The 25,987-nt window shown below is 35.5% G+C and overlaps 1 protein-coding gene across 3 annotated transcripts in view; it reads left to right on the forward strand.

Annotated features, from left to right (window-relative positions):
* ADGRB3 (adhesion G protein-coupled receptor B3) overlaps window positions 1–25,987 on the forward strand; it is a 695,949-nt gene that overhangs the window by 308,280 nt on the left and 361,682 nt on the right. For all 3 annotated transcript variants that reach the window (XM_026507135.4, XM_048219740.2, XM_057303989.1), the window contains 2 exons: window positions 5,295–5,396; window positions 5,766–5,872. In XM_026507135.4, the coding sequence (XP_026362920.3) occupies window positions 5,295–5,396; window positions 5,766–5,872 (209 nt within the window). The remainder of the gene's footprint in view (window positions 1–5,294; window positions 5,397–5,765; window positions 5,873–25,987) is intronic.

Genomic DNA, 25,987 nt, shown 5'->3' on the forward strand with positions numbered 1-25,987 from the left:
CTAGGAGTGAAACAAAACAGAAAAATGATTGTCTTCATGGTGCTCACGTTCTAGCCAGAGAAGGCAATAAATAAACAAACTAATAATAATAATACTGCAAAATAAAAAAGCTAGGAAAAAAGACGCAGAAGTTATAAGGTTAACAAGCATTTTGGAGAAGACTAAAACAGAGGAAGGTGGAGTGTTTGAGAGAAGTCAGGAAATCCCTGAAAAGGCAAGATTTCAGCAAAGATGAAAGGCAGTGAAGACACAAACCATGCAGACATTTGGTCAGGAGAGGGAGGGATCTCCTGGAAAGAAAGAGCAAGTGCACAAGCTCTGAGGTAGAAGCCTTCCTGGAGGATTAGAGAAGCATCAAAGGGTCAGTGTAGCAGAGGGGAGTGGGGGGCGGAATGTGGAGAGGGTGGGAGCTGAGGTAAGAGGCCAGATTGAAAGGCTTTGTAACTGAGGCTAGTTTTATCACTAAACGTGGTACTTTCTGGAAAAGAAGAAATTTTATTTTTTCCCCCAAGTACTGTACCTTTAAAAAAAAAAAAAAAAAAAAGCGCTGACCCATATTCCCCAGCCGACAGTTACTACTGCCCACCTAAATTTTGAACCTCATCAGTTTCAGCTGCGAGCAGGGAAACGTTTCACCCTATTGGCCCACCCGTGCCATCTAGTGGTCAATGCTTGCAATTACCAGAGTTTCTGACCACACAGCCCATGGTGGGGGAAGGGCACAGGGAAGGAGCTAAATTTCGGCAGAATAACAATAGGTGTGAAAAGCTTTCTGAAACCACAACAGGGGAATGAGGAAGTCTAGGGTGCAAATTACTTCCGCATTGCTTTGTGCCAAGATTAAATCAGAAAAAAAACAATGCTCTGGCAACCCGTTTTATGAAAGGTATTTCAAATTTCATCAATGGAACTAAAGAAAATTGGAGTTTAAAAACATCAGAAAACAGAAAAAATACAAGTGAAGGATTACAAGTGAAGAGTTAATAAGGAAGACATTGAACAGAAGTTGGATATGTAGATGGAACAAAGAAAAAGAATAATCAAGTGTATTGGTACTAATAGATTAATTACTGGTATATCTTTATTTAAAAAGGACTAGTTGTTTTACATAGAATTCAGTTACGTAATAACCTGTGCATGATGTAGCTGTGAGTTTTAACATTTATTATGATTTTCCTCTTTTTCATATTCTAAAGTAGTTTTGGTTGACATTTGCAGAAACACAGGAGAATGTGACCTGGTGTGGAATATTAGGAGGATGACAATTAATTCTGTGTGGCTGATGCATAGGAGAATAAATATGAGCCATAACTGGAATGCTCCCTGGAGCTTGCTAGAAGGGCCTTTAGTTATCACAGGAAGCTTACTTATCTTTATACTGTCAGTGCTAGAGAACCATGGAAAGGTTTTAAGCAGCAAGTTATGGGATTAAGCCTCATTTTGGAGATTACTTTGTTAATATGGCATGAAAATTGGATTAAAGGTAGAAGATACTGGAGAATAAATAGTTCCACTTTATACCCAGTTCTTCAGCTCAGAAAGCAGACATCATCCTTAACCCCCCAGTCCTTGATTGCCCACATCATTTATGTACTCTCTAAATTTATCTTGTGCCCACCTTTTCTTCATCTTTATTAGTCGAAACATCCTACCTAAAGCCACCACCATTTCAGCGCCGAAGCGCTGCATTAACCTCTTCAATTGTCTTGCCCTACCGACTGCTCTCCCATCCCTCTCACCCAGAGAATGAAAACTGATCTTAAAATTAAAAATTGAATTATGTTGATCTTTTGTTTAACCCTTCACGTAGCTGCCTGTGAGGGCCTGCAGGCACTAATGTTAGCGGGTCTACCAGCCCATCACTCCACACGCCTCCTAAAACTGTTCGCTCCAGCTCCACTGGTCTCAGGCCCCGACCTCTTCTTGGCTTCCTTGCCTTTGCATATACTGTTCACTCTGCCTAGAGCACTTGCTGCGCTTCCCACAGTCAGTCACTATTAGGTGTCACTTCCTCCAGGAAGCCTTTTTCTGTTCTTCAGAGTTTAGATTGCAATAACATTCTGTATTTCCTATCGCAGAGCTTATCATAGTTGTACTCAAGTAATGGTATGTTTAATTATTTGACCTCGGCCTCTTCCCTTTGACTGAAAGCTCCGTGAGGCAGAGAGTGCTGCTCTCATGCACCATTGATTCTCCCTAGAACAGAGCCCAGCACGTGTCAGGTCAATGCTGAATTAACCAATGAGGTGGTTCCCTTCATTCAAATGGGACAGGATGGATGCTTGGGTGAGCAGTGGAGTTAGAATCATGGTAGGTTAATGGGAAGAGAAGGATGAACAGAAGATGAATCTGATGGTTTAGTTACGGGTACAAGTTTAGAGGTATCATTAGCAGAGTTAGGGAGTACAAGGAGAGGAAACAAGTAGCATTATGGAGAAAAATGGAGGAGTTGAAGTGTAGGCAGATTGACTCTGAGATTCCTTTGGAACAGAAAGAGCAATCAATAAAAAATGTCACTCAGCAGGTGGATATGCCAGTCTAAAGCTCAAGAAAAACCTCTGAACCAGAGAAACACATATGTGTTGCCACCATACAACTGGAGGTAGAGGGAGTGTATCAAGGCTTGACTGCAACACAGCAAGGAAGAGTTGGTATCAGAAGCCAAACTGATCGAATTCTTACTGTGGCTCCAACATGTGCTAACTTTTCCTTCTTCCTACTATTTCCCCTTCATTGTCATTCATCTGGGCACCACCTAGCAGTATAGCAGTGACTGACCTCCCTCCCACAGTCTCATCTCTGGGCTTCGCCTTTTCTTCCTGCCATTATCACCCCTCCTCTCAGGGGACGCTTCCCTGGCCTCCTTGGCTATATAGCAGGAGGTTGGATGGAGTAGCAGGGCCAGAAACATCTGCTCTTCATGAAGTGGGATCAGACAAAATGGGCAAAGTGGTTCCCAGTTTGTTAATCTCCATGGTCAGTGTAGATGTGGGTGGTTGCAGGTGCTTGGCTGGTAGTAACTACTACATCCCTTAATTTATTTTTCTGCTGTTTCCGTTCTTGTGATATTGGAGGAGACAGTCCTGTGGAGGAGCTGTCCCTACCTTCGCTGGAGTTGCACCATTTTTTTTGTGATTTTTAAAAAATTTTATTATTTTATATTTTTGATTTATGGTGACTCCACCTCTATTCATCACCACCACTCCCAGGCCAGACTCAGTGACAAATCCTGCTCTTGGGTCCTAGGAAAGGGCCAGGCCAGCCTGAGCCCTCCTGCCCCCTGTAATAGCCTGGACAGGTTAAAGGGGCCAGAAAGGCACACTTGGCTCTTGAAGGGGGAAGGGTAGTGATGACTCTCCCCACCTCCCTTGTCCTCCATTCGTCCACTCCTATACCTGGTTTTTCCTCTGTAATCAACATGTAATAAAAAGAATGTTTAGAATCTGAAAGTAATAATGATAATAATAATAATAATAATAATAATAATAATAATAATAATTCACCTCTCTGTTGCCTGTTTTCCCATATGGTAAGGAGACTAATAATCTCTACCTCATAAGATTATTAGGGAAGATTAAATGAGTCTATACATGTAAGTCTTATAATAGGGGATCACTTTTATTACTATTATTAATACATTGAAATTATCTAAGGAAAGCATTTAACAAAGAAAAAGCGGGGCATGGATGATTCTGCAAAGAACACAGGGACCAAGGACCAAGGACCAAGAAAGAACTGTCCAAGTGCCTTGTGGAGGCCTGAGAGAGAATAGCTTTCTAGGACTCCAAAGAAAGTATTCTCAAGGAGGATGGAGAAGTCAGAGTATAAAGCACTATGGAGACAGTCCAGTGAGTAATGCCTGAGATGAGTGCATTAGTTTTGGCCTTTAGGAGATCATTGGTGGGGTAAGGTGGAGCCATTTTATGAAAATGGGGCTGGTGAATGTTGAATCGACTGCTAAACCATCCACCAAGCAAAGATTCCCTAAATTGGAAACTGTTGCCTAAGTATTTTAATGAGAACCTAGACTATATATATATATATAAACTCAGCATGAGGGCAATTATTTTGAATGATTGGAAGTAGCCAAGAGGATATGAAGGAAGTTGAAGCAAAGGCTACTGAGTCAGGATTCTAGAATCTAGACCTGCTGATATCTCCACCAGCTTGGTCACCTCAGATAAACCTTTTATTTGAGGGCCTTGGTGCCCTCATCTGAAAAGAAGGAGAGGGAATAGGTGATCTTCAATGTCACTCTCAGTTCTAAAATGTCCACATGTGTAAACCATTCATCTTATCTTGTCTTATCTGTCTAGGCTTGTCTATCTATCTATAGATCTATAATAGAGTGTATATACAGCATCTATTATTTTTTATTTTTATTTTATTATTTTTGTCCTTATTCACTTATTAAAGGTATTTATATATTCAAATATTGATTCATTTATTTATTCAATTTTGAACAACATCTGTGTGCTAGGCAAACCATTAGGTTTGTGATGCTGAGATGAGAAGACAACAAGACGCCAGGCAACTGGGGAACACAAATACGTGAGCGTATACATGGCAGTGCTGTGTGAAAAGCACAAGAGTAGATGTGTCTAGAGAAAGGACTGGTATGTTCTTTCTAGGAGCAAGGTGTGAGGTTTAATGCAAGGTATAGACAGACTTCACAAGTCCTTTGGCTTCCTATTAAATATTTCTGGTATACCTCTGCTATTTTTGGAATTCCCTTTAACCTTCTCATCTTGGTAATTAAATTGAGTTTTTGAAAATACTAAGGCCCAAAGATCAAATTGGTTCATTTTTATATGATGTAGTGTGATTGACATCATTGCTCTTGCATGAAGAATAAAAAGTTACTTATTCTTGCCCCTTATGTTTATTTCTTCTTAACACTTAAGAGTTAATAATTCTAATATGGCTTTCAGTTTATTGGAAATTGTTTTATTGCACAATATTTCAGAACATTATGAATATTGGTAAGATTGACTTATATGCTTGAATGTAATTTTCAATTTATAACCAAATTCAAATGACTTTTTTTAAAAAAGTCTCCACAGTAAACACTTCCAAGAGAAAGAACATTTTTGTGACGATTTCATAGATAATGAAATGAAACCTGGTGGGTTTTTTTTGTTTATGAAGACATCACTAACATCTCAGTAAACAATATACTTCAAAGAAAATGAAAGAGCTCTGCAGATAGGGAGAAGCATTTGAGGACTGTTTATTGCCAATATTTAGAAAAACAAACACTGCTGGCATTCAAATCCGTCTGTTTTAAATTGCAGCACCTTATGAAATATGCCCAGAGGATTATCTGATGTCGATGGTGTGGAAAAGGACCCCGGCTGGTGACTTAGCATTCAATCAGTGCCCGCTGAATGCCACAGGTAAAGTATGATGGCCCACCCAAACCGAATTATGATCGCCATCCACAAAAAGCGTGCTGTGTTTGCTTATGAATTCATGCTTTTGTCCTATATCCATAAATAAATCTGTCCAATAAGCAATTAATAAAGCAATTTTAGTAAAGTGCTTCATAGATGGGGCCAATGAAGAGACCTAGAAATTCTTGCTAATGCAGTGGTTTCTCAGTGTGATTCACATGCACTATAAAAATAATCAACGTAATATTTTCATATGCATGTTTTTTAAGGCAAGAAAATGTACAAACCCAATTCTTAAGCCTGCCTCCCGGTGATGTGATGCCTTCTAGCAGCTCTGTTACAAAGCTTCTCTCTGTTCTTTGTGACACACAGGCACCACTAGCAGACGCTGCTCTCTCAGTCTTCATGGAGTGGCCTTCTGGGAACAGCCGAGCTTTGCAAGATGCATATCAAATGAGTACAGACACTTGCAGCATTCAGTAGGTGCAAAGCCAGCTTTAGTACTTGCTCTGTTTATTTTTTCCTAATGATCACTGTGTGAGAATTTAACCTTCTGCTTTATAATCAAATCAGCCAAAATCTCTGAAAAAATGCCTGAAGGAAAAAGCGATGTGACAGAAAGCTAATTTTTATAAGTTAATGCTAAACCATTTTGTTCCTAGGGTTTGGGATTTTATGGATTCTGCTATTTAAATGAAAGAATTCCTTGTCTAATAGGGACAAGGCCCAAGCAAAATTTGTTATTCAGTTTTATCTATAGGAGTTACACTATATATCATAATTAGCACAAATCTGTGTTAAATAGTATATAAGACTTCAGAATACCATACATTTTTAAATATATATATATATATATATATATATATATATATATTCTTTAACAGTTTAGTACTTCAGAAATGATAAGCTGTGTCACTTAGGTATCAAATTTCTCACTGCATTTTGACATTAAGACATTGAAAAAATGACAGTGTTATTGCACTAGAGAAAATTAATTACTTGCAAAAGATTAAGTGGGCCAAATTTTTCAAAAATAGCCCCTCTGTTTCTACACATCATTGAATTATTCACAAAATACGACGTATGAATATTTTGAGCACAGATAAATTTCTCTTGGTATTTTACAAGTGCAAGCCATTGGCATTATTGGAGACTGTTGTCATTTCATCCTGACAATTGGGAGAAACTCCATCAATGAATAAACATTGAATAAACATTGTGGAGTTTATAGCAAATATCATCATGAGCCAGCTGGAAAGTTGAACATTGACAGGGTTGATGTTTAGTTAAAAACCCTTAACTTTTGTTGTGCTTATGTTTTCTTTTAATTTTTTTTTTTTAAGATTTTATTTATTCGACAGAGATAGAGGCAGCCAGCGAGAGAGGGAACACAAGCAGGGGGAGTGGGAGAGGAAGAAGCAGGCTCACAGCGGAGGAGCCTGATGTGGGGCTCGATCCCAGAACGCCAGATCACGCCCTGAGCCGAAGGCAGACGCTTAACCGCTGTGCCACCCAGGCGCCCCTTCTTTTAATTTTTTACTCTCACTCACAAATACGCATAATTCTTAAAAAAAAAAACAAAAAACCTAAAGAAGATTCTGACTTGTGGTCAGAGATTTAGCTCATACAATAATAACCCATATTGATGAAGTAAATATATCTGATTATCAAAAAAACAACAAAAAAATCATATAAGAAAATCTGAAAAACAAATTGCTAATGTTTACTTACAAAATCAATAATAGTAATTGACTTGATGATTATTTGACTACTTAGAGCCTTATTCCTGTCATTAATACAAATACATGCACAGGTACATACACATATGTGCATTACACAGAAATACTGACATGCATGTCAATATATGCTGGTTACCCACAAATACCTATATTTAATAATATATATTTATGTGTATATTGGTAACTGATGATATTTGGCTTCACTGAGCCTTAGTTCTGTCAAAATTAAAAAAAAAAAATATATATATATATATATATATACACACACACAGAATATAATATATAGCTTTGTTTCATAATATAAAATGTAAGAATATGAAACGTAAAAGTTCTTTTATTAATAACTGTTACTACTCAGACCAGTATATTTCAGAATGAAGATGAGCCAAAAATTTCCTTATGAATTTAATTTTAATGAATTTTATTTTTCCCTAATTGTAGACATTCGACTTTGTTTACTTAATCTTAATAATATCCATACTCAATTCTTGGTAATCCACAGTAATTAATGGGAATAATTACATGTATTAAGTAAATCATAAGTCGACTAATCCTTATGAATTTATTAATATGTAATATCACTTTCTTGCAGAAATTTTTCCCTTTCTAAATTCAGTGTTTTATATAGTAATATTTAAATGAGTTTGCATTCTGTGAGTGCAGGTCATCTGATGATGGACAGAAACAGAAACACTCTGTAAAATAGAAGAATTGATCTCAAATTGTGAATTCCATAGAAATCATTCAATCAATAATTTGACAACCAATGTGGATATGCCTTTGTTGACTGGCATACATAAATCAGATGCATGATATTGTAGAATAAAAGCAGTCTCAGTGTATTCAGCTCCTACAAAGCACTAGACACTCATCTGGGCACTCTGCTAAACCAACCCCAATGCTCACAAGAAGCAAGGTGGATATCCCTGTGTTGGTTTGCATTCAAAGAATCTGAAAATCTGCAGGGGAGCAATCCAGTTTTGTGAGGCAAAGAATGGAAGTTGTGTCCAGGTACAATTTCTTCAAAGCTTAACGTCTTTTCTAGAGGACATGCAACCTCCTGAACTTTTGACTTGAAATCATCTGCCCTAGATTCTGGTAGTGAGGGCAGAATCAGGTTGTGTGGTTTTCAGAAAAGTCATGTGATCTCAAGTCTTGGTTTATTTGAAATTGGTAGCATCATCTTAACGTCTCTGGAGATTTTAGAGAAGAGCAGATGACATACTATACATGTGAAATGCTTAAAAATTGTAAAGAACTTTGTAACCATGAGGTAGTAATATCTATATGTACAGAAAATACGTCAAGTAAAAATATTATCTCAAAAAGAGTAAAATTTTAGAACTCAACATTCTATTAATGTGAACTGTACATGTGGAAAAATGTAAATAAATACAAATGGAGTAGATAGGTAGATAGATGAGTGGATAGATGGATGTATATATAAGATTGATGTCACATGTGTTTTCGCACATGAATTATATTTATATAAACATACAGAAATATACACACACTTATACATGCATACATGCATACATCTGGTACTTGCCTACGGATCATATCTCCTTTACATATTTAGGGAAGTATAGGACCAATCTGTGCCTTAAATAATGCTTACCTAATACGTCGACTTAATCAAGTGTACTCTAACAAGTCCATTGAAGATGGAAATGAAACTAGCTTCCCTTCATACTCTTACTCCTGAGTAGCAAAGCTAGATAGTGCTAGTATAAAGGACAGTTCTGACACCCACAAATTCTAAAATTACTTTGCAGACTCTGCATCCTCTCCTTTAGTAGAATTTACTATTTCACAATTTAATTGTTCTATTTTCTTTGAGGGGTTTCATTTTTTGCCCCCTTTATAATCATAGAGCTCATTAGATATTAATTGTTACCTACTGCAGAGAATTATTTTAAATAAGTAGATCTGTGTTTTCCAACTCTTTTATATGTACATCTACACAATATATGTACATCTACACATACACTATTTTATACCCATTTCACAAAAGTAATCATAAACTAAGTTTGAAATGACATTTTATCAGCAGTTAAAACACTAGTTGAGTATGTTCTATGAACTCTCATAATTATAACCCAGTTGAGGTAGGCAGAATGGCGTGGTTAATCAGTTTAATATATAAAATCACTAATCTGTTACACTGAACATTTTAGTTTGAATTCTTGGAAGACAGAAACCATGTTGTTGTTGTTGTTGTTGTTGTTGTTAATCTTTATTTATCTAGTGACTAACACACTGCTAAGCATATACTAAATATGCCATAGATGCTTATAAAGAATGACTCTGCCACTTTTCTAATCAGTAGGAGCACAGTGGCAGCTGGAGGGTTCTCAGGTGATACACCAGACCTAATGTTCATGAATTTTAACCACATGAAATTAATAAGTATTATCCCTCATGTGCAATTTTCCTAGCCCAAAAATATCTAGAAATGTGAAGTGATTGATGACATTATTTTATGAAATTATTTGGCCATTGCAGAGGAATTTCAATAAGGTAATAATCATAAAGTTGCTTGAAACCTTATATAAAATTAAACACGATCCAACTGTTATTCATAAAAAAGACAAGTCACAAATGAATGCACACAATTTTAAAACATTGAGGGTAGAAGAATAAAGTGTAGTAAGATTCTTGAAAATTTCATGTTTTCTCATATGTTAATACTTCCTTTCAAATTCTGGGATATTTTCTAAATTTCATACCAATAAAGTAGAAATAATTTTAGAACCCATTGAGAAACAGGCACAGGAGTGAGACAAATTGAAAAAAAAAATTTTCTTGTTACCCATAAAGCTCTTTGAAGAAGAAGGATGAATATTGTTGGCAATGTGGGCAGTCTCTCCCTGGATTAAATAAACAGATCCCCTTGCGTTTGGTATACCTGGGCAATCACAGACAGCCTCTTCCTACCTCCATCTCTTCTCTCTCTCTCTTTCTGGTTCTCTCCCTCCCTCTATTTTACACACATACAAATACATGCTTATACATATATCCATGCACACACACACACACACACACACACACACCTAGGATTGAAGTGACAGATTGCATAGAACTAGCAGGATATGTACTCTCTGCATGTAGAGAATTCTAAAGCAAAAGTTGAGCCAACCACACCAATGCCTTTTCCTAAATTCATCAGGCATATGTCATTCCTCCTTGCCTGGAGAGGAGAGAGTGATGGGGGATTGAGAAAGGTCAAAGACATTGCTCTAATACAAGTCCTTCCATTTGAAGTCATTGTCCCTTAAAACCTCTGTTTCTGTTTTTCAAACCTTCATTTAATAAACAAATAAATATGGAAGTAAGAGCAGTAGTCTATCTGGTCATCAAAAGATTGACTTTGTGGGAAGGGATGTCAAAGAGCTTGAATCCTAGTTTGAGGACTTTGTTTCTCCTATTTTCCTCTACTTCTATGGGTGGTTTATTAGGATATAGAGATAAAGATAGAATATCTTCCTTTAGGGGAGTCTTGAGGGAAGAGGGAGAGATAGAGGGGGAAAGAGACCTAGAGGGACAAAGACAAAGAGAGACAGAGACAGAGAATAGATGTGCTTTATTTTTTTCTGCATATTCCCTACCTTGCAGGTGAATTTGCTCCATTGCAACAAAATTCTTCACATGTTACAGTTTTTGGCCAATACCTCATTGCATAAATACCCACCACACTGCCTAAAAGAGGAGAATACTTTTTCTTTTCTCTTCTTTTTTTCTTTTCTCTATTCTTTTCTTTTTCTTTTCTTTTCTTTCTTTTCTTTTCGTTTTACTCCAGTGTAGTTAACATACAGCATTATATTAGTTTAAAGAATACAATATTGATTCAAGGATGATAATACATTTTATTACTGCAGCTTATTTAGAGGAAAGAAAGACATTAGCCACCATAGTTTTTGCTTGCAACAGATATTTATTGAGACAAAAAATATGCAAGTCTTGTTTTTTTAATGAGTAGTTAAGAAAGAAAGAAAGAATCCAATACTATGCTCCAGCCAGCCGGGAGAGCTAGCAGATAATTTTTGTTTTCAAATAGTCATTAATTAAGTGAGTCTGAGATACAGGAGTTACTTGTTCTGCCAGTTTTTTGTAATACAATATGGTTGGAACACAGCAGGTGATGATGAAAGCAGGGAGAAGCAGCTAAATCAGAAGTTTCTTAATCCTGAGTGAACATTATAATTGCATGGGAATTCTTAAAAATACCAATGGTGAGGTCACCCAAGGCCAATTAAATGGAATTGTTACCATAGTATACATTTAATACATGTGAGCTATTATTATTACTAATTACAACATTAATTGGGCATTCATATACATGTATATCTAATTACATGATCCTCTCATGGAAGAACATAGACACCCTTGTTTTAAGTACTCATGACATGGCACTGGACTTCCTTTTTGTTCCCGTTGCCAAATTTCAAGTTTGTCAACACCCTCACTCCCAGAGCTCAGATAATCATTGCAAAACTCAGTAATGCCAAGGAAAAGCTGAAGAACATTATTTCCTTTAAAGTGGACAGAAGCCTCTTACTTTTATTCAGGATCCCATGTTGAAGTTTTAGGATCTGAGTTCAACCTCGCAATTCCAAAGTATTAACATGTGGTCCTGAATAAAATTATGAGTTCACTGAGTGTTCAGCAAATGACAATAACTCACTTTTATTGAATGCTATCTACCCTGAAGGAGCTGAGGGGGAAAAAAAGGAAGTAAGATGTTAACTAAATCTTGATGTTCTAAGCAATTCATATGTCAAAGTTCACAGTATATTTCAAAAAGAACATAGTGAGTATTTTAGACTTTACATCACTTATGGTCTCTGTTCTAACTATTCAACTCTGCTGTTGTGGAACAAGAACAGCCATAAACAGTAAGTAAATATGATGGTGTTCCAGTAAAACTTTATACAAAAACAGGCAATGGGCTGGATTTGACCCACCGGCTGTAAGTTCATTAACTTCTGATCTAGAATATACATTTTTTTAATGGCCTTTGTTTGTTTGTTTTGTCTTATTTTTTAAGATTTCATCTCTTTTAGAATTCTCCATCAAAGAATGGACAAAGTCTATTTTGTCCTTTTTTCTTCTTTATTGTCTTTAGTAATTTAACCATAGGTATTTTAAATTACTTATCAAAGTGAAATCTAATATCTGGATAATCTGCGAATGGGCTTATTTTATCAATCAAATCATCTGGCATATCTACTATTTTTATTAAATGCCAGACATTGTGTAAAACACATGTAGGGTTTTTAGACAATGTCAATGTCCATCAAAAGCATTCCCCCTTTTCTTTGTTATTCAGATACAGTGAAGAGCTGATACTACAGTGCAATTGAGATTTGACCTGGGTTGAAGTGATTTGCAGTTTTAGTAAGACTATCTCTGCTTAGTCCTTTTTCCACTGTGTGTCTTAAAGGCTTTGGATGGAGAGCCTATGTTTGCCCATCCCATCAGGCCTGAGAAACTGTAGAAGATTCAGTTCTGTTCTTCAAGAGGTACCAGCTCAGTGCTCCAGCTTTATTTCCAAGCAACTTCAAATTTGTTTCCAAATGCATACTTACAAGGATGGAGAAACTCTGAATTTTAGAAGTTTTCATCTTAACTTCTCAGCTTCCTACACATTTCAAAAACTTAGCAAATGTCTCATGGCGAAAAATACCAGTAGGATTTTTAGGGACCCTCAAATTTCCAATACATTTTTCTATCCGCGGGCAACTAAAAAACATGAGTTTCTCTTTCTTCACTAGAGGTCCTCTTGCAGGGTTACACCTGCCCCTCACTTCTTGTCCAGATTTAGCAACACCCCCCCATGACTAAAATTGTTGGTTACCTTAGAAACAATCTGCTTTTTTCTGGAAATTTAGATAAACTAATTATCTTATCCATAGCTATCTGATGCTCTAAGGAGTATGATTTTTTGTAATTTATATGGATTTTTCTAGTTTTAGTGGGAAAAGCATCAGCCTTAAAAGAATTACTATACTAAACCAATCAATTTCAATTGTATTTTAAAAAAAGAAAAAACTCTTAAATACATATAATAGTGTGTCCTAGGGAATTCTAAGGGAGTCCATTATATAGATATATAATGAAATACTTCTCAGCTTATACTTTACTTCCTTTTTTTTAAACTGACAATATATTATTGATTATATCTATAAAAACCCTAGAGAATTTTAGGATTCTCCCAGATTACAGATTTAGTGTGACTTGAAGAAGAAATGTTAGGGTTAGTTTTAGCAATTGAAATTCACTGACTTGAAACTTATTCATAGGATGATTTAATAAAATATATTTTATAGAGAATTAAGCTAATGTCAAAGGAAAAAATTTTAAAGGAAAGTATACTCTATTATTCAGTCATTCACCTATCCATTCAACTACCCATTAACTTATTCTACAAGACCTTTATGTGCAACGGAGTGCATGGACCTAGAGATAGAACTTGAATGTGACACACACAAATACAAGTAAAGTAGACAAGAAAAGATATGTAATTACACATTGTGATATGCTGAGGGAAATTAACAAAGTACCAACATGGGAAATGAAGTTTAGATAAGAAATTCAGAGAAGTATTTATGAAGAAATGACGTTTAAAACTGTGGCCTGAAAAATGAGATGGATCTAGACATTCAAAGAGTGAAGAGAATGAGTGCATCAGAGAATAAGAATACCTTCCATTTGCAGCAATAGCATTTGGAAAAACTTTGAAGTCTTTAAGGAAGTGAAAGATGATCTAGTGGCCAGAGGTAGTGAACAAGAAGAGAATGCCATGAGATGAAGCTGGAGAGCTAGGTAGGGAAAAAATAATTCTATGCCTTAAAGACCTTTGCTAAGAGTTTGAATTTTATTCTAAATGCAGTGAGAAGCCGTTAATGGTAAAGAGTGATTTAATTCATAATAATTAAAGAGGGTCATATAGTGTTCTATGGAGAATAGACTATAGGGTAGCAGGACTGGAACCTGTCAAGCTTGCTGCAGTAATCCAGATGAGAGATGATGTTATCCTTCATCAAGTTTGAGTGAGCACATTTGGCTGATGGTAATGTCATTTTCTGAACTGTCGTATTCTGAAAGAATAGTTTGAAGCAGGTGTACTTAGGGGTTGCCAAAGATTGCATTGTACTGAGGGTTGAAATAACTTAGAGTGCAGCTAGTCAGTTTAGTTGTGATTTTTCTCCAGCACAGTTGAGCTGCTTGGATGCAGGTGCAGAGAAGGCATTTGGTGGAGCCAAAATGTTTTCCAAAGACCAGAAGTATCAGCAAGCAGCACCTGGGAACTCATTAGAAATGTAGAATCTGAAACCATGTCCCAGACCACCTTAATCAGAATCTGCTGTTTGAAAAGCTCCCTCTGTGGCTCATATGTACATTAAAGTTTAAGAAGCACAGTGGTAGATTTTATCTAAGGTTGAATTTTGGCAGAGGAATGCAAAGAAGTAAAATGGTAAACAATGTAAAAAAATTAAAATGTAAAGAAGGTAAAGTTTTGGTGGATGAATTCAAAGAAATTAAATGATTGCTAGCCAGTTCCATACCACAAGACATACCTGTGTTGGGTAATATCTAATTTTCCTCTTCTGGGCACATGGGAGAATTGTGTTACTTCAATCCTTGAAATTAGGAACACACATGTGACTAGAACTGGCCAACTGGTTGTGTAAGGAGGTGGTCTTTGTCATGTCAGGCCTGAGAATGCCATTGCCAATGCAAAATCTTTCAACCTCCATCACCCCAAGCCCCTGAATGACTATGATGAACAGAGCCTTCCTGATGACCTGAGTTGCATATGTGTTGTGAGTGAGAAATGAATTTTTGTTGTTTTTAGGCACTGATATTTTAAAGTTGTTTATTATCATAGCATAACCTATCCCATTCTGACTGATACAATATCACAAGAACTAGGAAATTTAAGTAATGAAAATATAATTGAAAAAAACATAGAGAAATATTGGGTTACTTAATGTTCTGTCTCCCACTAAGGTGGTTCCTGAAAATTTGAGTCCCAGTCTGTGACTACTATACTGCTTTGAACTCATAGAACATGCTCTAATTTATCTCTTAGGTCAGAATATTAGTAAGAGCTTCTAGACCGATTTGGTGTTAAGAAAAGAAATCCTATCTACCTATGTCTCTTGCTCAGAAATTGTACTTTTGACTAATTCTGGCCACTCTGAAATTCAAGTTAGTGTGTGTGTGTGTGTGTGTGTGTGTGTGTGTGTGTGTGTGTTTCCTGTTACATAAATTTACTATGTTCTCATTCTTACTTTGAAAATTTATGGGTTTTACAGGAAGATATGCATAGTATATACCTCACTCACTTTTCTTCATCAGTTTTCTTCATGACTCAGTTTATTCTTATAACAATAAATTTGAATCCTCAAATTTATGGCATCCTATCTCTCACTTCAGGAATTCCTGGGGCAAGAAACTGGGATACCAAATACCCCGTGGCCAAGGGTTATTTATCCTGGGTTCTGTGCAACACATACATAATTTATGCAGGAGAATTCTGGACTAAATCTCTCCATCAAATTGTCTCCAGGCAAGAATTGTCTTTTCAAATTTGAACTCCGAGCCCTAGGACAGCTCTAAGATGAACACAAGCTTTTTGTATCGATATAGGGAAAATTAAGAACTATTAGTATAGTAGATCGAAGGATATGCTTTCTTTTCCACACGGATGAGCTCTCTTTCCTGGAGACACCAGATAGATCTGTAAATAATTTAATACCATCATCTAATGAATGACTTTGGTCTTAGAAAAATGATAATTATAAACTGAAGCAAAGATATATATTTAGATTATTGTTTTATGAAAAGAAGTTTCTTGTATAATTATCTTTTAATTGAAGCCACTTAGAGCTGTGAGAACCTTTAATATACCTTACAGATGGACTGTAGGAGTTGATACTGAAAATAATATATAAATATATGATGTTTAAAGTGTGTCATTTGCACAAAGTGACTACGATAAACCTTTTTTTAGGATTCACACAATAAAGACAACTGTGGCTGGCAGTAGGAGGCATAGAGTGAAAAGAATAAAGTTATTTCAGAAACACACCTACTCTTTAAACCATGACCCTTACCGTATCTGTCTATATAAAGAACAAGGAGGCTTAATCCAGAACTATAAAAGGCAACTATTTTTAAACTTCAGGGTTTTTTTTTTTCTTTTTTTTTTTTTTTGCTTTCACTGATGGTTTTGTCAACAGTATTAAATGTGAATGACACAGAAACTTTTAAGACTTGCTCTTTGGAGCAAAGATGCTCACAGAGTGCTGCAGTGTGAGCAAAGTAAATTACTGATAATTATAATTTTTAAAGAAAATACTGAAATTATAAATCTGAAGTACTTCAATGACTAAATTAAAAGAATTAGAAAATACAGCCCCAAGGAAATAGAATCCTTGATATATCCATGGGGGATTTTTCCCTCCACTTGAATAAACTACTTACAAAGTCTTTTATAGGGGCACCTGGGTGGCTCAGTCAGTTAAGCATCTGCCTTCAGCTCAGGTCATGATCTCAGGGTCCTGGGATCGAACCCCACGTTGGACTCCCTGCTCAGTAGGGAGCCTGCTTCTCCCTCTCCCCACTGCTCATGCTCTCTCTCACTCTCTTTTTATCAAATAAATAAAATCTTTTTAAAAAGTTTTTTTTATAGATATTGGCAAATGGCTTTAGGAACACTTACACATTACATTCCAAAAAAATGACTATTACTCAAATAATTGGCAGTACCTCAACATCCTGGCAAGTTGCTTCAAGTCTCTTCTTTCTCATATTTTTTCATATGAAAAATTTAGTGTCTCCTTAAAATATACATGATTGAGAATGATTTTTAAATATTTAAGCATTTTGACAGTTTCTAGCAAAGTTAAGCATGTAGTGGTTAAGAGCAGGAACTCTGAAATCCACTACTTGAGTTTAAATCTTAGTAGAATTCAAGAGCTGAGCAATCCTGGGAATGCAGTTCACCACACTAAATCGATACTCCTATCTGTAAAATGTGAATAATTATGGCACCTCCAACAGTTATTTTAAAACTCAAATGAGGTAATTCATGTAAAACATTTTGTACCACGTTGCTGTATAATAAGCTCTCAATTAAGTGCTTTATCCTTGTTTTAATAGTTGTTATTCTATTTTAAATGGTAGCAATTATATAACTATAACTGTAGATGTTTAAAATTTCTGAAATCATTTGCCTATTTATATTAATTGGATATCTTTTAAAAGGAAATTGTGTCAGGGAATGTAAAAGTTCCCCATTATTACATATTTCATTGTTTTGAATCATCATGGACTGCTATGTTTTTACCTTGAGGTTGATAGTTACAGAAGGGAAAATCCTTCTGTAGTTTCGGTTTAATTTAGCAAGCCCTTTGAGCAGATACCTTTGTGTGCAGACAATGAGCTGGAAATTACAGGGGACACATAGATGAATAAGAAACTGCAAGCCCCTTATGAGTTTATGGTTTAGTACAATAGATAAGAACACAAACACTATAATAATATAAGATAGAGCAAGATTACTTCTATGACGTTTGAAAGCAGAGATCATATCATGATTGCAGTTATCTGAGAAGAATTCAGGAAAGAGAAAGGAAAGATAATAATTTAACAAATGGATTTGGAGGGAACATTTGAAGTTTCAGAAGGGCCTAAGTCAAGGAGCAAAAGGCAGGATCCATGGGCTTTCTTTGGGAAATGGTAAGTAGTTCAGTCTGGTTGGTGTTAGGAGCCTGCAGCAGTAGTCTAACAGTGGAACAGACCAAACTAACACTTCACAGATCATAGTGACTTTTTGTATAAACTACAAGAATATATTTGCAAATATTGCATTGCAGCTGGGCTCAAAGGAAAGATAGGGAGATCCTTAGATACCAGAAATTTAGGGGGGAAAAAAAAGTCTAACTCGAGCTGTAGGGGAAAGTTGATGATTCAGCACCTATGAGAGTTTCAGATTATATGTGAGTCCTAAGTGCTGGAGGCTAAAATTCTAAAGCCTTCTTGGAGATACTGACAAGAGCCCCTCTCTACAAGCAGTGATGCTATACCTAGCCCCCTGCAGTGAGCTGGAACTATTGTGACTGCTCTGGCCTCATGGACTAGAAAAACTGTTAAGTTTAGGATGTGTCTAAGAAATATGTAGTTTATACAAGGTTTTGGAGTAAGAGGAAACAGATCACTTTTCACAAACTGAAACTCCTAGTCTAAGCCATAAACAGAAGGAATAATATGAAAATTAGCATGAGATGGTTCAGCATCATTAACTTGCCTCAGGGCCCCATCCTAAGAGAAACACACTCAAAACTAGTTTGTAACAACTCTTTCACAAACCAGCAGTTTGGCCTCCCAAACAACAAATGCATCTCACTGAATATGAATTGACAATAATGACAAATATCCATTAGGGAGAATCAGCAAATAGGATCATTAGCAATGCAAGAAATAAAAATAATAGGAAATATGAAAGAAATGATAACATTTGTTTAAACTAATTTAAGAGATTAAAAAAGAACCGAACAGTTAAAGAATGGAAGAATATGAAAAAGATTAAATCGAACTTCTATAAGTAGAAAATATTGTCATTAAGATTAATGAAGAGACCAAATAGCCAATTAGACACAAGTGAAGAAAGAATTGGTAATCTGGAATTTAGGCCTAGAAAAAGTTCACTCAGAAGCCAGAACAGATCAAGAAATAAAAAATAAGAAAGAGAACATAGAAAATGAAGAATGGAACAAGAAAATTTAGTATGTATTTAATAGAAATGTATATAATAGAAATGTATTTTAAAAAAAGACCACATAGAATTGTGGGAGAGGCAGCATGCTATGAGTTAATATATAAAAATTTTTTTTAAGTTGAAGACTGATAAGATACTCAGATTGAAAAAGTACCAAATGAATAAAAGCAAATCCAAATAAATATAATCTGCATTATGCTAAAGACAAAAAGAAAAAAATTTAAAGCTACCACACAAAAAAAGGGGGGGGTGGTAATTTACAAAAGATGAGCTATTTAAATAAGAGACTTTGCACTTGTAACAAATAGGGCACTAAAATCATATTATGAAAATGCAATGGGGAAAATGAAAGCATCCTCATCTAAAAGATCAATTGAAAGTGAGTATAACTCTAAAAAAATAAAAGTAAGATTTTGATTGAAAAAGTTTGCATACACAGAACCCTACCAAAATAATCACTTAAAGATTAGAAAAAAGGAAAATACACTCTGAAAGAAGATAATTCAAGATGAAATGGTTAAGAAGCAATTGTGAATAGACTGGTTAAAAAGTATTACTAGTTTTAAAAAATCAATAATAGCAATAATAATAATAGTGAACATTAATTTGAGGAATTCAAAAGCAAAGTGGATTAAATTACTAAGTAGCAATAAAGATGGAGGAATAAGACTGAAGGAATCACTAACTGAATAGAAATAATGAGTGAATAGGGTTGGGGTAGATACAATGAGATAAAGGGAAATAAAATATTAGAAATGTCAGTTAGGGTTATACTTGGATGGCCTTGTAAATCAAATGGATGGATTTTTTTGGCAGTTATTTTTGTTTGTGTTTTAAGCAGAGAAGTGACATGTTCAAAGTTGAAAAAGTAGGATAGTTTAGCATGGGAGACTCAGTAATACCTGTTGGGAGACTGTTGTAATGAGTGTGATGAGGTACTGAAGACTTAGACCAACATGCATCTCTTGCCTATAGGTAAAAAAGGATAGATGTGAGAAACAGTACACAGCTAGTATTCAGGGGACTTAGACATTGAAGATGGTAAGATAGGAAGGGCTAACAGTCACTGAATATCTACTTTTATCCTCTATCTTTGTATTAATCCATCATAACGACCATATAATGACGTGTTTCTTTTCGCAGACAAATCAGGTAATCCTAGGGAAATGACAATTTGTCCAGTGACCTATGTAATAAATGGTAGAAACACAATTTAAATCCAGGTTTTGTGACTCTAGCTGTTCTTTAAACTTCATATACTAATAAGATTTCCAGAGACAATGCTTAGTAGGTAATTGTTGAGTTTAATTTGCAACTTAAAGAATTGTGGGTTTTAAATCAGATTTCATACTTCTGATTTTGATTTTGAAGAGAAACAGAAGGGAGATAGCAGTTGAAAGTAGCAGTATTTAAATGAGATATACTATGTCAGGCTATATTTTTGTGAGAGGGAAAGATTGAGGAGGACCGGATGAAATTCAAAATCAGAGATAGCCATAGCATTCAATCATAAAATCATAGAGATAAAAACAAAAGAAGAGAGGTGGAGTGCAAGTAAAGGACAACTTGAAAAAGAGAACAGGTAAGGTGAGCAAGCCCAATCTGAACTCTACTTCTTCATCCAGAAAAGAGAAAAAAACAGTCCAGGAGTTTAACATGAATAGGTCATTCTAGAAATAGATAGCAAAAGGGTAGGCTTAAGGTAAGGAGAGAAACTTCCACAGACTATTTGTGTTGTGGAAGGAAGATCAAGAACCTGGAATTGTTTTTCAACTAAATATGTTCTAGATGGAAATCTGTCTTAACTGAACACTCCTTATACCCTTTATAAATGCTGCCAACAGTCTACACTCATGTGTACAAATATTACATGATATTTGTTCTGGGTGCTTTTCACTGACAGTGCCAGGAAGGATACTAATTAGTGCCAATTGTGAGAGCTGGTGGTGTTATGGGGCACCTGTCTGCAAAGGGCTGGACTGAGAACAACTCATTTCACAGAAGCCTGCTAAGCAGCTGTCAGATGGCAATGACGTTAATTTACTACAAACTTGGGCCGCATTTGATGCTGACCCAGGCATGAAAGACTGCCTTTCCGAGCTCTGATTAGTTGAGCCATCCAGTGCCTTCTGTACTATTTTTATTGCAAATAGAATACATGTCTAAATGTTTTATTCCTCAAGATTTAAGTCCTTGTTATGTTTTCGTTTGAGGGGAGGGATACGTTAGATTTGTGCAAGTAAAATCCCTCACAGACAGAGGTAGGCATTGCCAAAATAATAGAGTTGATCTGAAGTCCTTAGATGATGTTTACCTTGGCAACTGTTGCCTACATTCTGTTTCTAATGGAGAACATTCAATTCTCTGCAGCTCTGAGTATCACAGCTGTGATTTGCACTGCCAGCACAAACTGAAGACTGAGTTTTATGACTTTTTATTTAGGTAGCCCCTATTAATTTCATTTCTCTTTGCAACTTTCCTCACACTGTATCTACTGAACAGGACACTTTTCAGGCCAGAAGCTGCACTGTCTCTTTACATCAGAAAGTTTATTTATTTCATGCTGCTTGATACCAATGTTTTCAATGTCTTCTATGTTGATAAACAAGCTAGCACAGCTTTCAAGTATGCCTAACTTAATCCTATGACCTAACATAAACATAGAAGGACATTGACATAGTCATTCATTCATTTAATTCATTTATTCAATATACTGAGAAAGTCCTCTAGGTGCAGGGAATATAACAGTAAAAAAAAAAAAAAAAAAAAAAAGGTAAGATGTCTTTCTTCACAAGGCTTATATTCTAATGGAAGAGGCAGGAAAACAAATAAGCCAAGAGACAGATACACAATGATTGGTAAGGTTGAGCACAATGAAGAAGGGTAAATTGATTGAGAATGACAAGGATACCATTTTATATAGGGAGTCAGGTAAGACCTCTCTGAGGAAATGATAAAAAAACGAACAAACAAAAACATGTGGATCTCTGTGGGAAGACTCTTCTAGGCCAAAGGAAAAGCAAGTTCAAGGGCCCCTAGGTGGACATGTACTTAATGCTGTACAATGAATGAGGGGGCAAGTGTTGAAAATCTCCAGGAAATAGATCACGAAGGGCACGCAGCCCGTGATGAAGCAAGCTTTCCTGTATGCAGTATTTTGTGCTCACTCTCTTAGGCTTGCGTGGGTTCATTTGAAGTTAAAAAAGAGAAAAAAGATTAAAAAGAAATTTTAACCCTATAGGCATATTTTTCAAATCTTACAGGAGACATGGTAAACTGAATCTCCGATGGGTTCAATGACATAAATAATAAGTTGAAACATTTAAATAAAAATCTAGGCAGTCTGGCTCCAAAGCCCTTTCCACTGTATTACATCACAAAGATATAGTTAGGACATCATGACTGAATGCACTCTAGCAAACTTTCACTCTACTACATTCTAAGGCTGTGAATAAGGCACGGAACCTCCCTCAAGATTCAGAAAGACTATTGGCGCAGAAAGACATACAGGCAAACATAATTCAGTGTGATAGCGTGATGCATGTGTAAGATAAGAGAGCACAGGGAAACATTAACTCTGTTTAGATATTTAGGAGAACCAGCAATAAATCTGAGTGATATATAAACATGGGCTAATGTAAGGGAAGAGGGTGAAATACCCAGTGCAAAAACACGGAGTTATGGAATACATGACCTGAACAGAAAATTGCAAATAGTTATCAATAGCGGGACTGGAGTTCAACTTGGTAGTACATATCTTCTTGGCAAACCAGCTGCCTTTTACTCTGAGGATCAGTGTCCTTTCTGATTGGCCAATGCTATGTCTGTGTCATGATTAAATATGTTAAAGTCACTCCACAGCAGGGTCCGTTGAGATTTTAGAGATACGCAAGGGCTAGATCATTATGCCATCCAATCCTTGGGACTTTAGAGAGTGGTCAGTGGCTGCCACTGAAGGGAGACGGGGAGAGTATTGAAAGAAGAAAATAGGAAGAAATAAAATATCTAAATGTGTTGTTTTTTAGCATAACATAATGGAAATAGAGTATGTCTCTGAAGATGTTTATTTTATCAGAAGATTTTTAGACAGTGTTTTAGAGGCTAAAGAAAAATATCATCTGAAGTGTCAAGATAATTTGTAACCTGTTTTTTTCAAAAAAATCATAACTTTTGGAATAGTTCAGATTGATTGCATACTTTAAAGGATTTGTTGTCATGTTTCTTAATGGAAATTTGATAATTACAGTTACTATACATTAACCTTTCGATAATTTCTGCTGTGTTAGTTCTTAATTATTTCATACCCTTTTGAAAATTTAATTTTATCACAAATTTAGCAGTAGAATGATAAAGATTGACCTTTTAGTAAACTAGTACAAATATAATAGATCATTGTTATCTCTTTACCTTTTCTTACCTTGCTGTTCCACCACATTGTAAAATGCTGTTCTTCCCTTGACCTGTGAGATAAGCAAATATGAAAATTGGTGGCAGATTTCTCTGGCCATAAAACTAATTTAAGCTTTGAATCTTAATTGTTCATTCTGCTGCTGAAGATCTCGCTGACAGATTTTTTTTTAGTTGTTTTATTGCTATTGTTTATTTTTAAATAAAGCTAATATAATCTAGCTTTCAATCATGTCATAGTACATCTCTAAAATTTAGAGATATTTTCTTAAGCTAAAATGTTTTCATGAAAACTTGTTTTTGCTGTTATATAAAGATGTGTTTATTTTAAAAGGTAAGGCAAAAATTATTGAGCTAAGCTTATTAAATAAAAGTGGATTTTTTTTAAATTCCAGTATAATGTACAGTGTTATATTTGTTTTAGGTGCACAATATAATGATTCAACAATTCTATGCATTGCTCAGTGCTCATCGTGATAAGTCTACCTTCCATACCCTTCACCTATTTCACCTATCCCCCACCTACCTCCCATCTGATAACGATCAATTTTTTCTCTATAGCTAAGAGTCTGTTTTTCAGTTTGTCTCTTTTTTCTGTTTATTTGTTTTGTTTCCTAAATTCCACCTATGAGTAAAATCATATAGTATTTGTCTATCTCTGACTGCCTTATTTCATTTAGCATTATACTCTCTAGATCCATCCATGTTGTTGCTAATGGCAAGTAATACTCCATTGTATAAATATACCAATCTTTATCCATTCATCTATCCATGGACACTTGGGATTCTTCCATAATTTGGCTATTGAAAATGATGTTGCAGTAAACATAAAGATGGATATATCCTTTTGAATTAGTGTTTTCGTATTCCTTGGGTAAATACCCAGTAGTGCAATTACTGAATCATAGGGTATTTCTACTTTATTTTATTGCTTTTTAAGATTTATTATTATTTATATATATATGTGTGTGTGTGTGTATGTATATATATATATATAATATATATATTATATATATATATATTACATATACATATATATATATATTTTTTTTTTTTTTTTTTGAGAGGGAAAGAGAACACAAGTGGGAGGGGGAGAGAGAGGGAAATAAAATCTCAAGGAGACTCCCTACTGAGTGTGGAGCCCAATACAGGGCTTAATCTGAGGACCCTGAGATCAGGACCTGAGCTGAAACCAAGAGTCGGATGCTTAGCCAACTGAGCCAACCAGGTGCCCAGGATATTTGTATTTTAAATTTTTTGAGGATAGTTCATACTGTTTCCCACAGTGGCTGTGCCAGTTTGCATCTGTGTTCTTTTTTCTCCACACCCTCATCAACACTTATTGTTTCTTGTGTTTTTTATTTTAGCCATTCTGACAGGTGTGAGGTGACATCTCATTGTGGTTTTGATTTGCATTTCCCTGATGATGAGTGATGTTGGCATCTTTTCTGTCTATTGGCCATCTCTATGTCTTCAATATCTGTTCATGTCTTCAGCCCATTTTTAATTGGATTATTTGTGGGTTTTTTGCTGTTGAGTTGTATAAATTCTTTATATATTTTGGATACTAACCCTTTATCAGATATGTCATTTGCAAATATCTTCTCCCATTCACTAGGTTGTATTTTAGTTTTGTTGATTGTTTCCTATGCTGTGTAGAAACTTTTTATTTTGGTAGTCCCAATAATTTATTTTTGCTTTTGTTTCCCTTGTTTCAAGAGGCAAATCTAGAAAAAAGTTGCTACATCTGATGTCAGAGAAATTACTGCCTTTGTCTCTTCTAGGATCTTTATGGTTTCAGGTCTTACATTTAGGTCTTTCATCCATTTTGGGTTTGTTTTTGTGTGTGATATAAGAAAGTATCCCAGTTTCATTCTTTTACATGTAGCTGTACAGTTTTCCCAACACCATTTGTTGAAGAGGCTGTCTTTCCCTCAGTGCATGTTCTTGCCTCCTTTGTCAAAGAATAATTGACCATATAATTATGGGTTTATTCCTGGGCTCTCTATTCAGTTCCTTTGATCTATGCGTCTGTTTTTGTGCCAGTACCAAACTGTTTTGATTACTATAGCTTTGTACTATGTCTTGAAATCTGGGATTGTGATTCCCCTGGTTTTGTTCTTCATTTTCAAGATAAGCTTTGGCTATCTTATGTGGTTCCATACAAATTTTAGGATTATTCATTCTAGTCTCTGAAAAAATGCTGTTGGTATGTTGATAGGGGTTGCATTAAATCTGTAAATTGCTTTGGATAGTATGGCTATTTTAACAACATTTGTCCTTCCAATCCATGAGCATGAAATATCTTTCCATTTGTGTCATGTTTAATTTATTTCATCAGAGTTTTATGGTTTTCAGAGTACAGGTCTTTCACCTCCTTGGTCCAATTTATTCCTAGATATTTTATTATTTTGGTACAATTATAAATAGGATTGTTTTCTTAATTTCTGTTTCTGCTACCTCATTATTAGTAAATAGAAATTCAGTGGGTTTCTGTGTATTGATTATATATCCCATGACCTCACTGAATTATTTTGTCAGTTTTAGTAGTTTTTTGGTGGCGTCCTTAGGGTTTTCTGTATACAATGTCATGTCATCTGCAAATAGTGAAAGTTTTACGTCTTTTTTACCGATTTGGATGCCTTTTATTTCTTTTGTGT

Source organism: Ursus arctos, unplaced genomic scaffold (genome assembly GCF_023065955.2).
Source record: "Ursus arctos isolate Adak ecotype North America unplaced genomic scaffold, UrsArc2.0 scaffold_29, whole genome shotgun sequence".
Classification (NCBI taxonomy): domain Eukaryota; kingdom Metazoa; phylum Chordata; class Mammalia; order Carnivora; family Ursidae; genus Ursus; species Ursus arctos.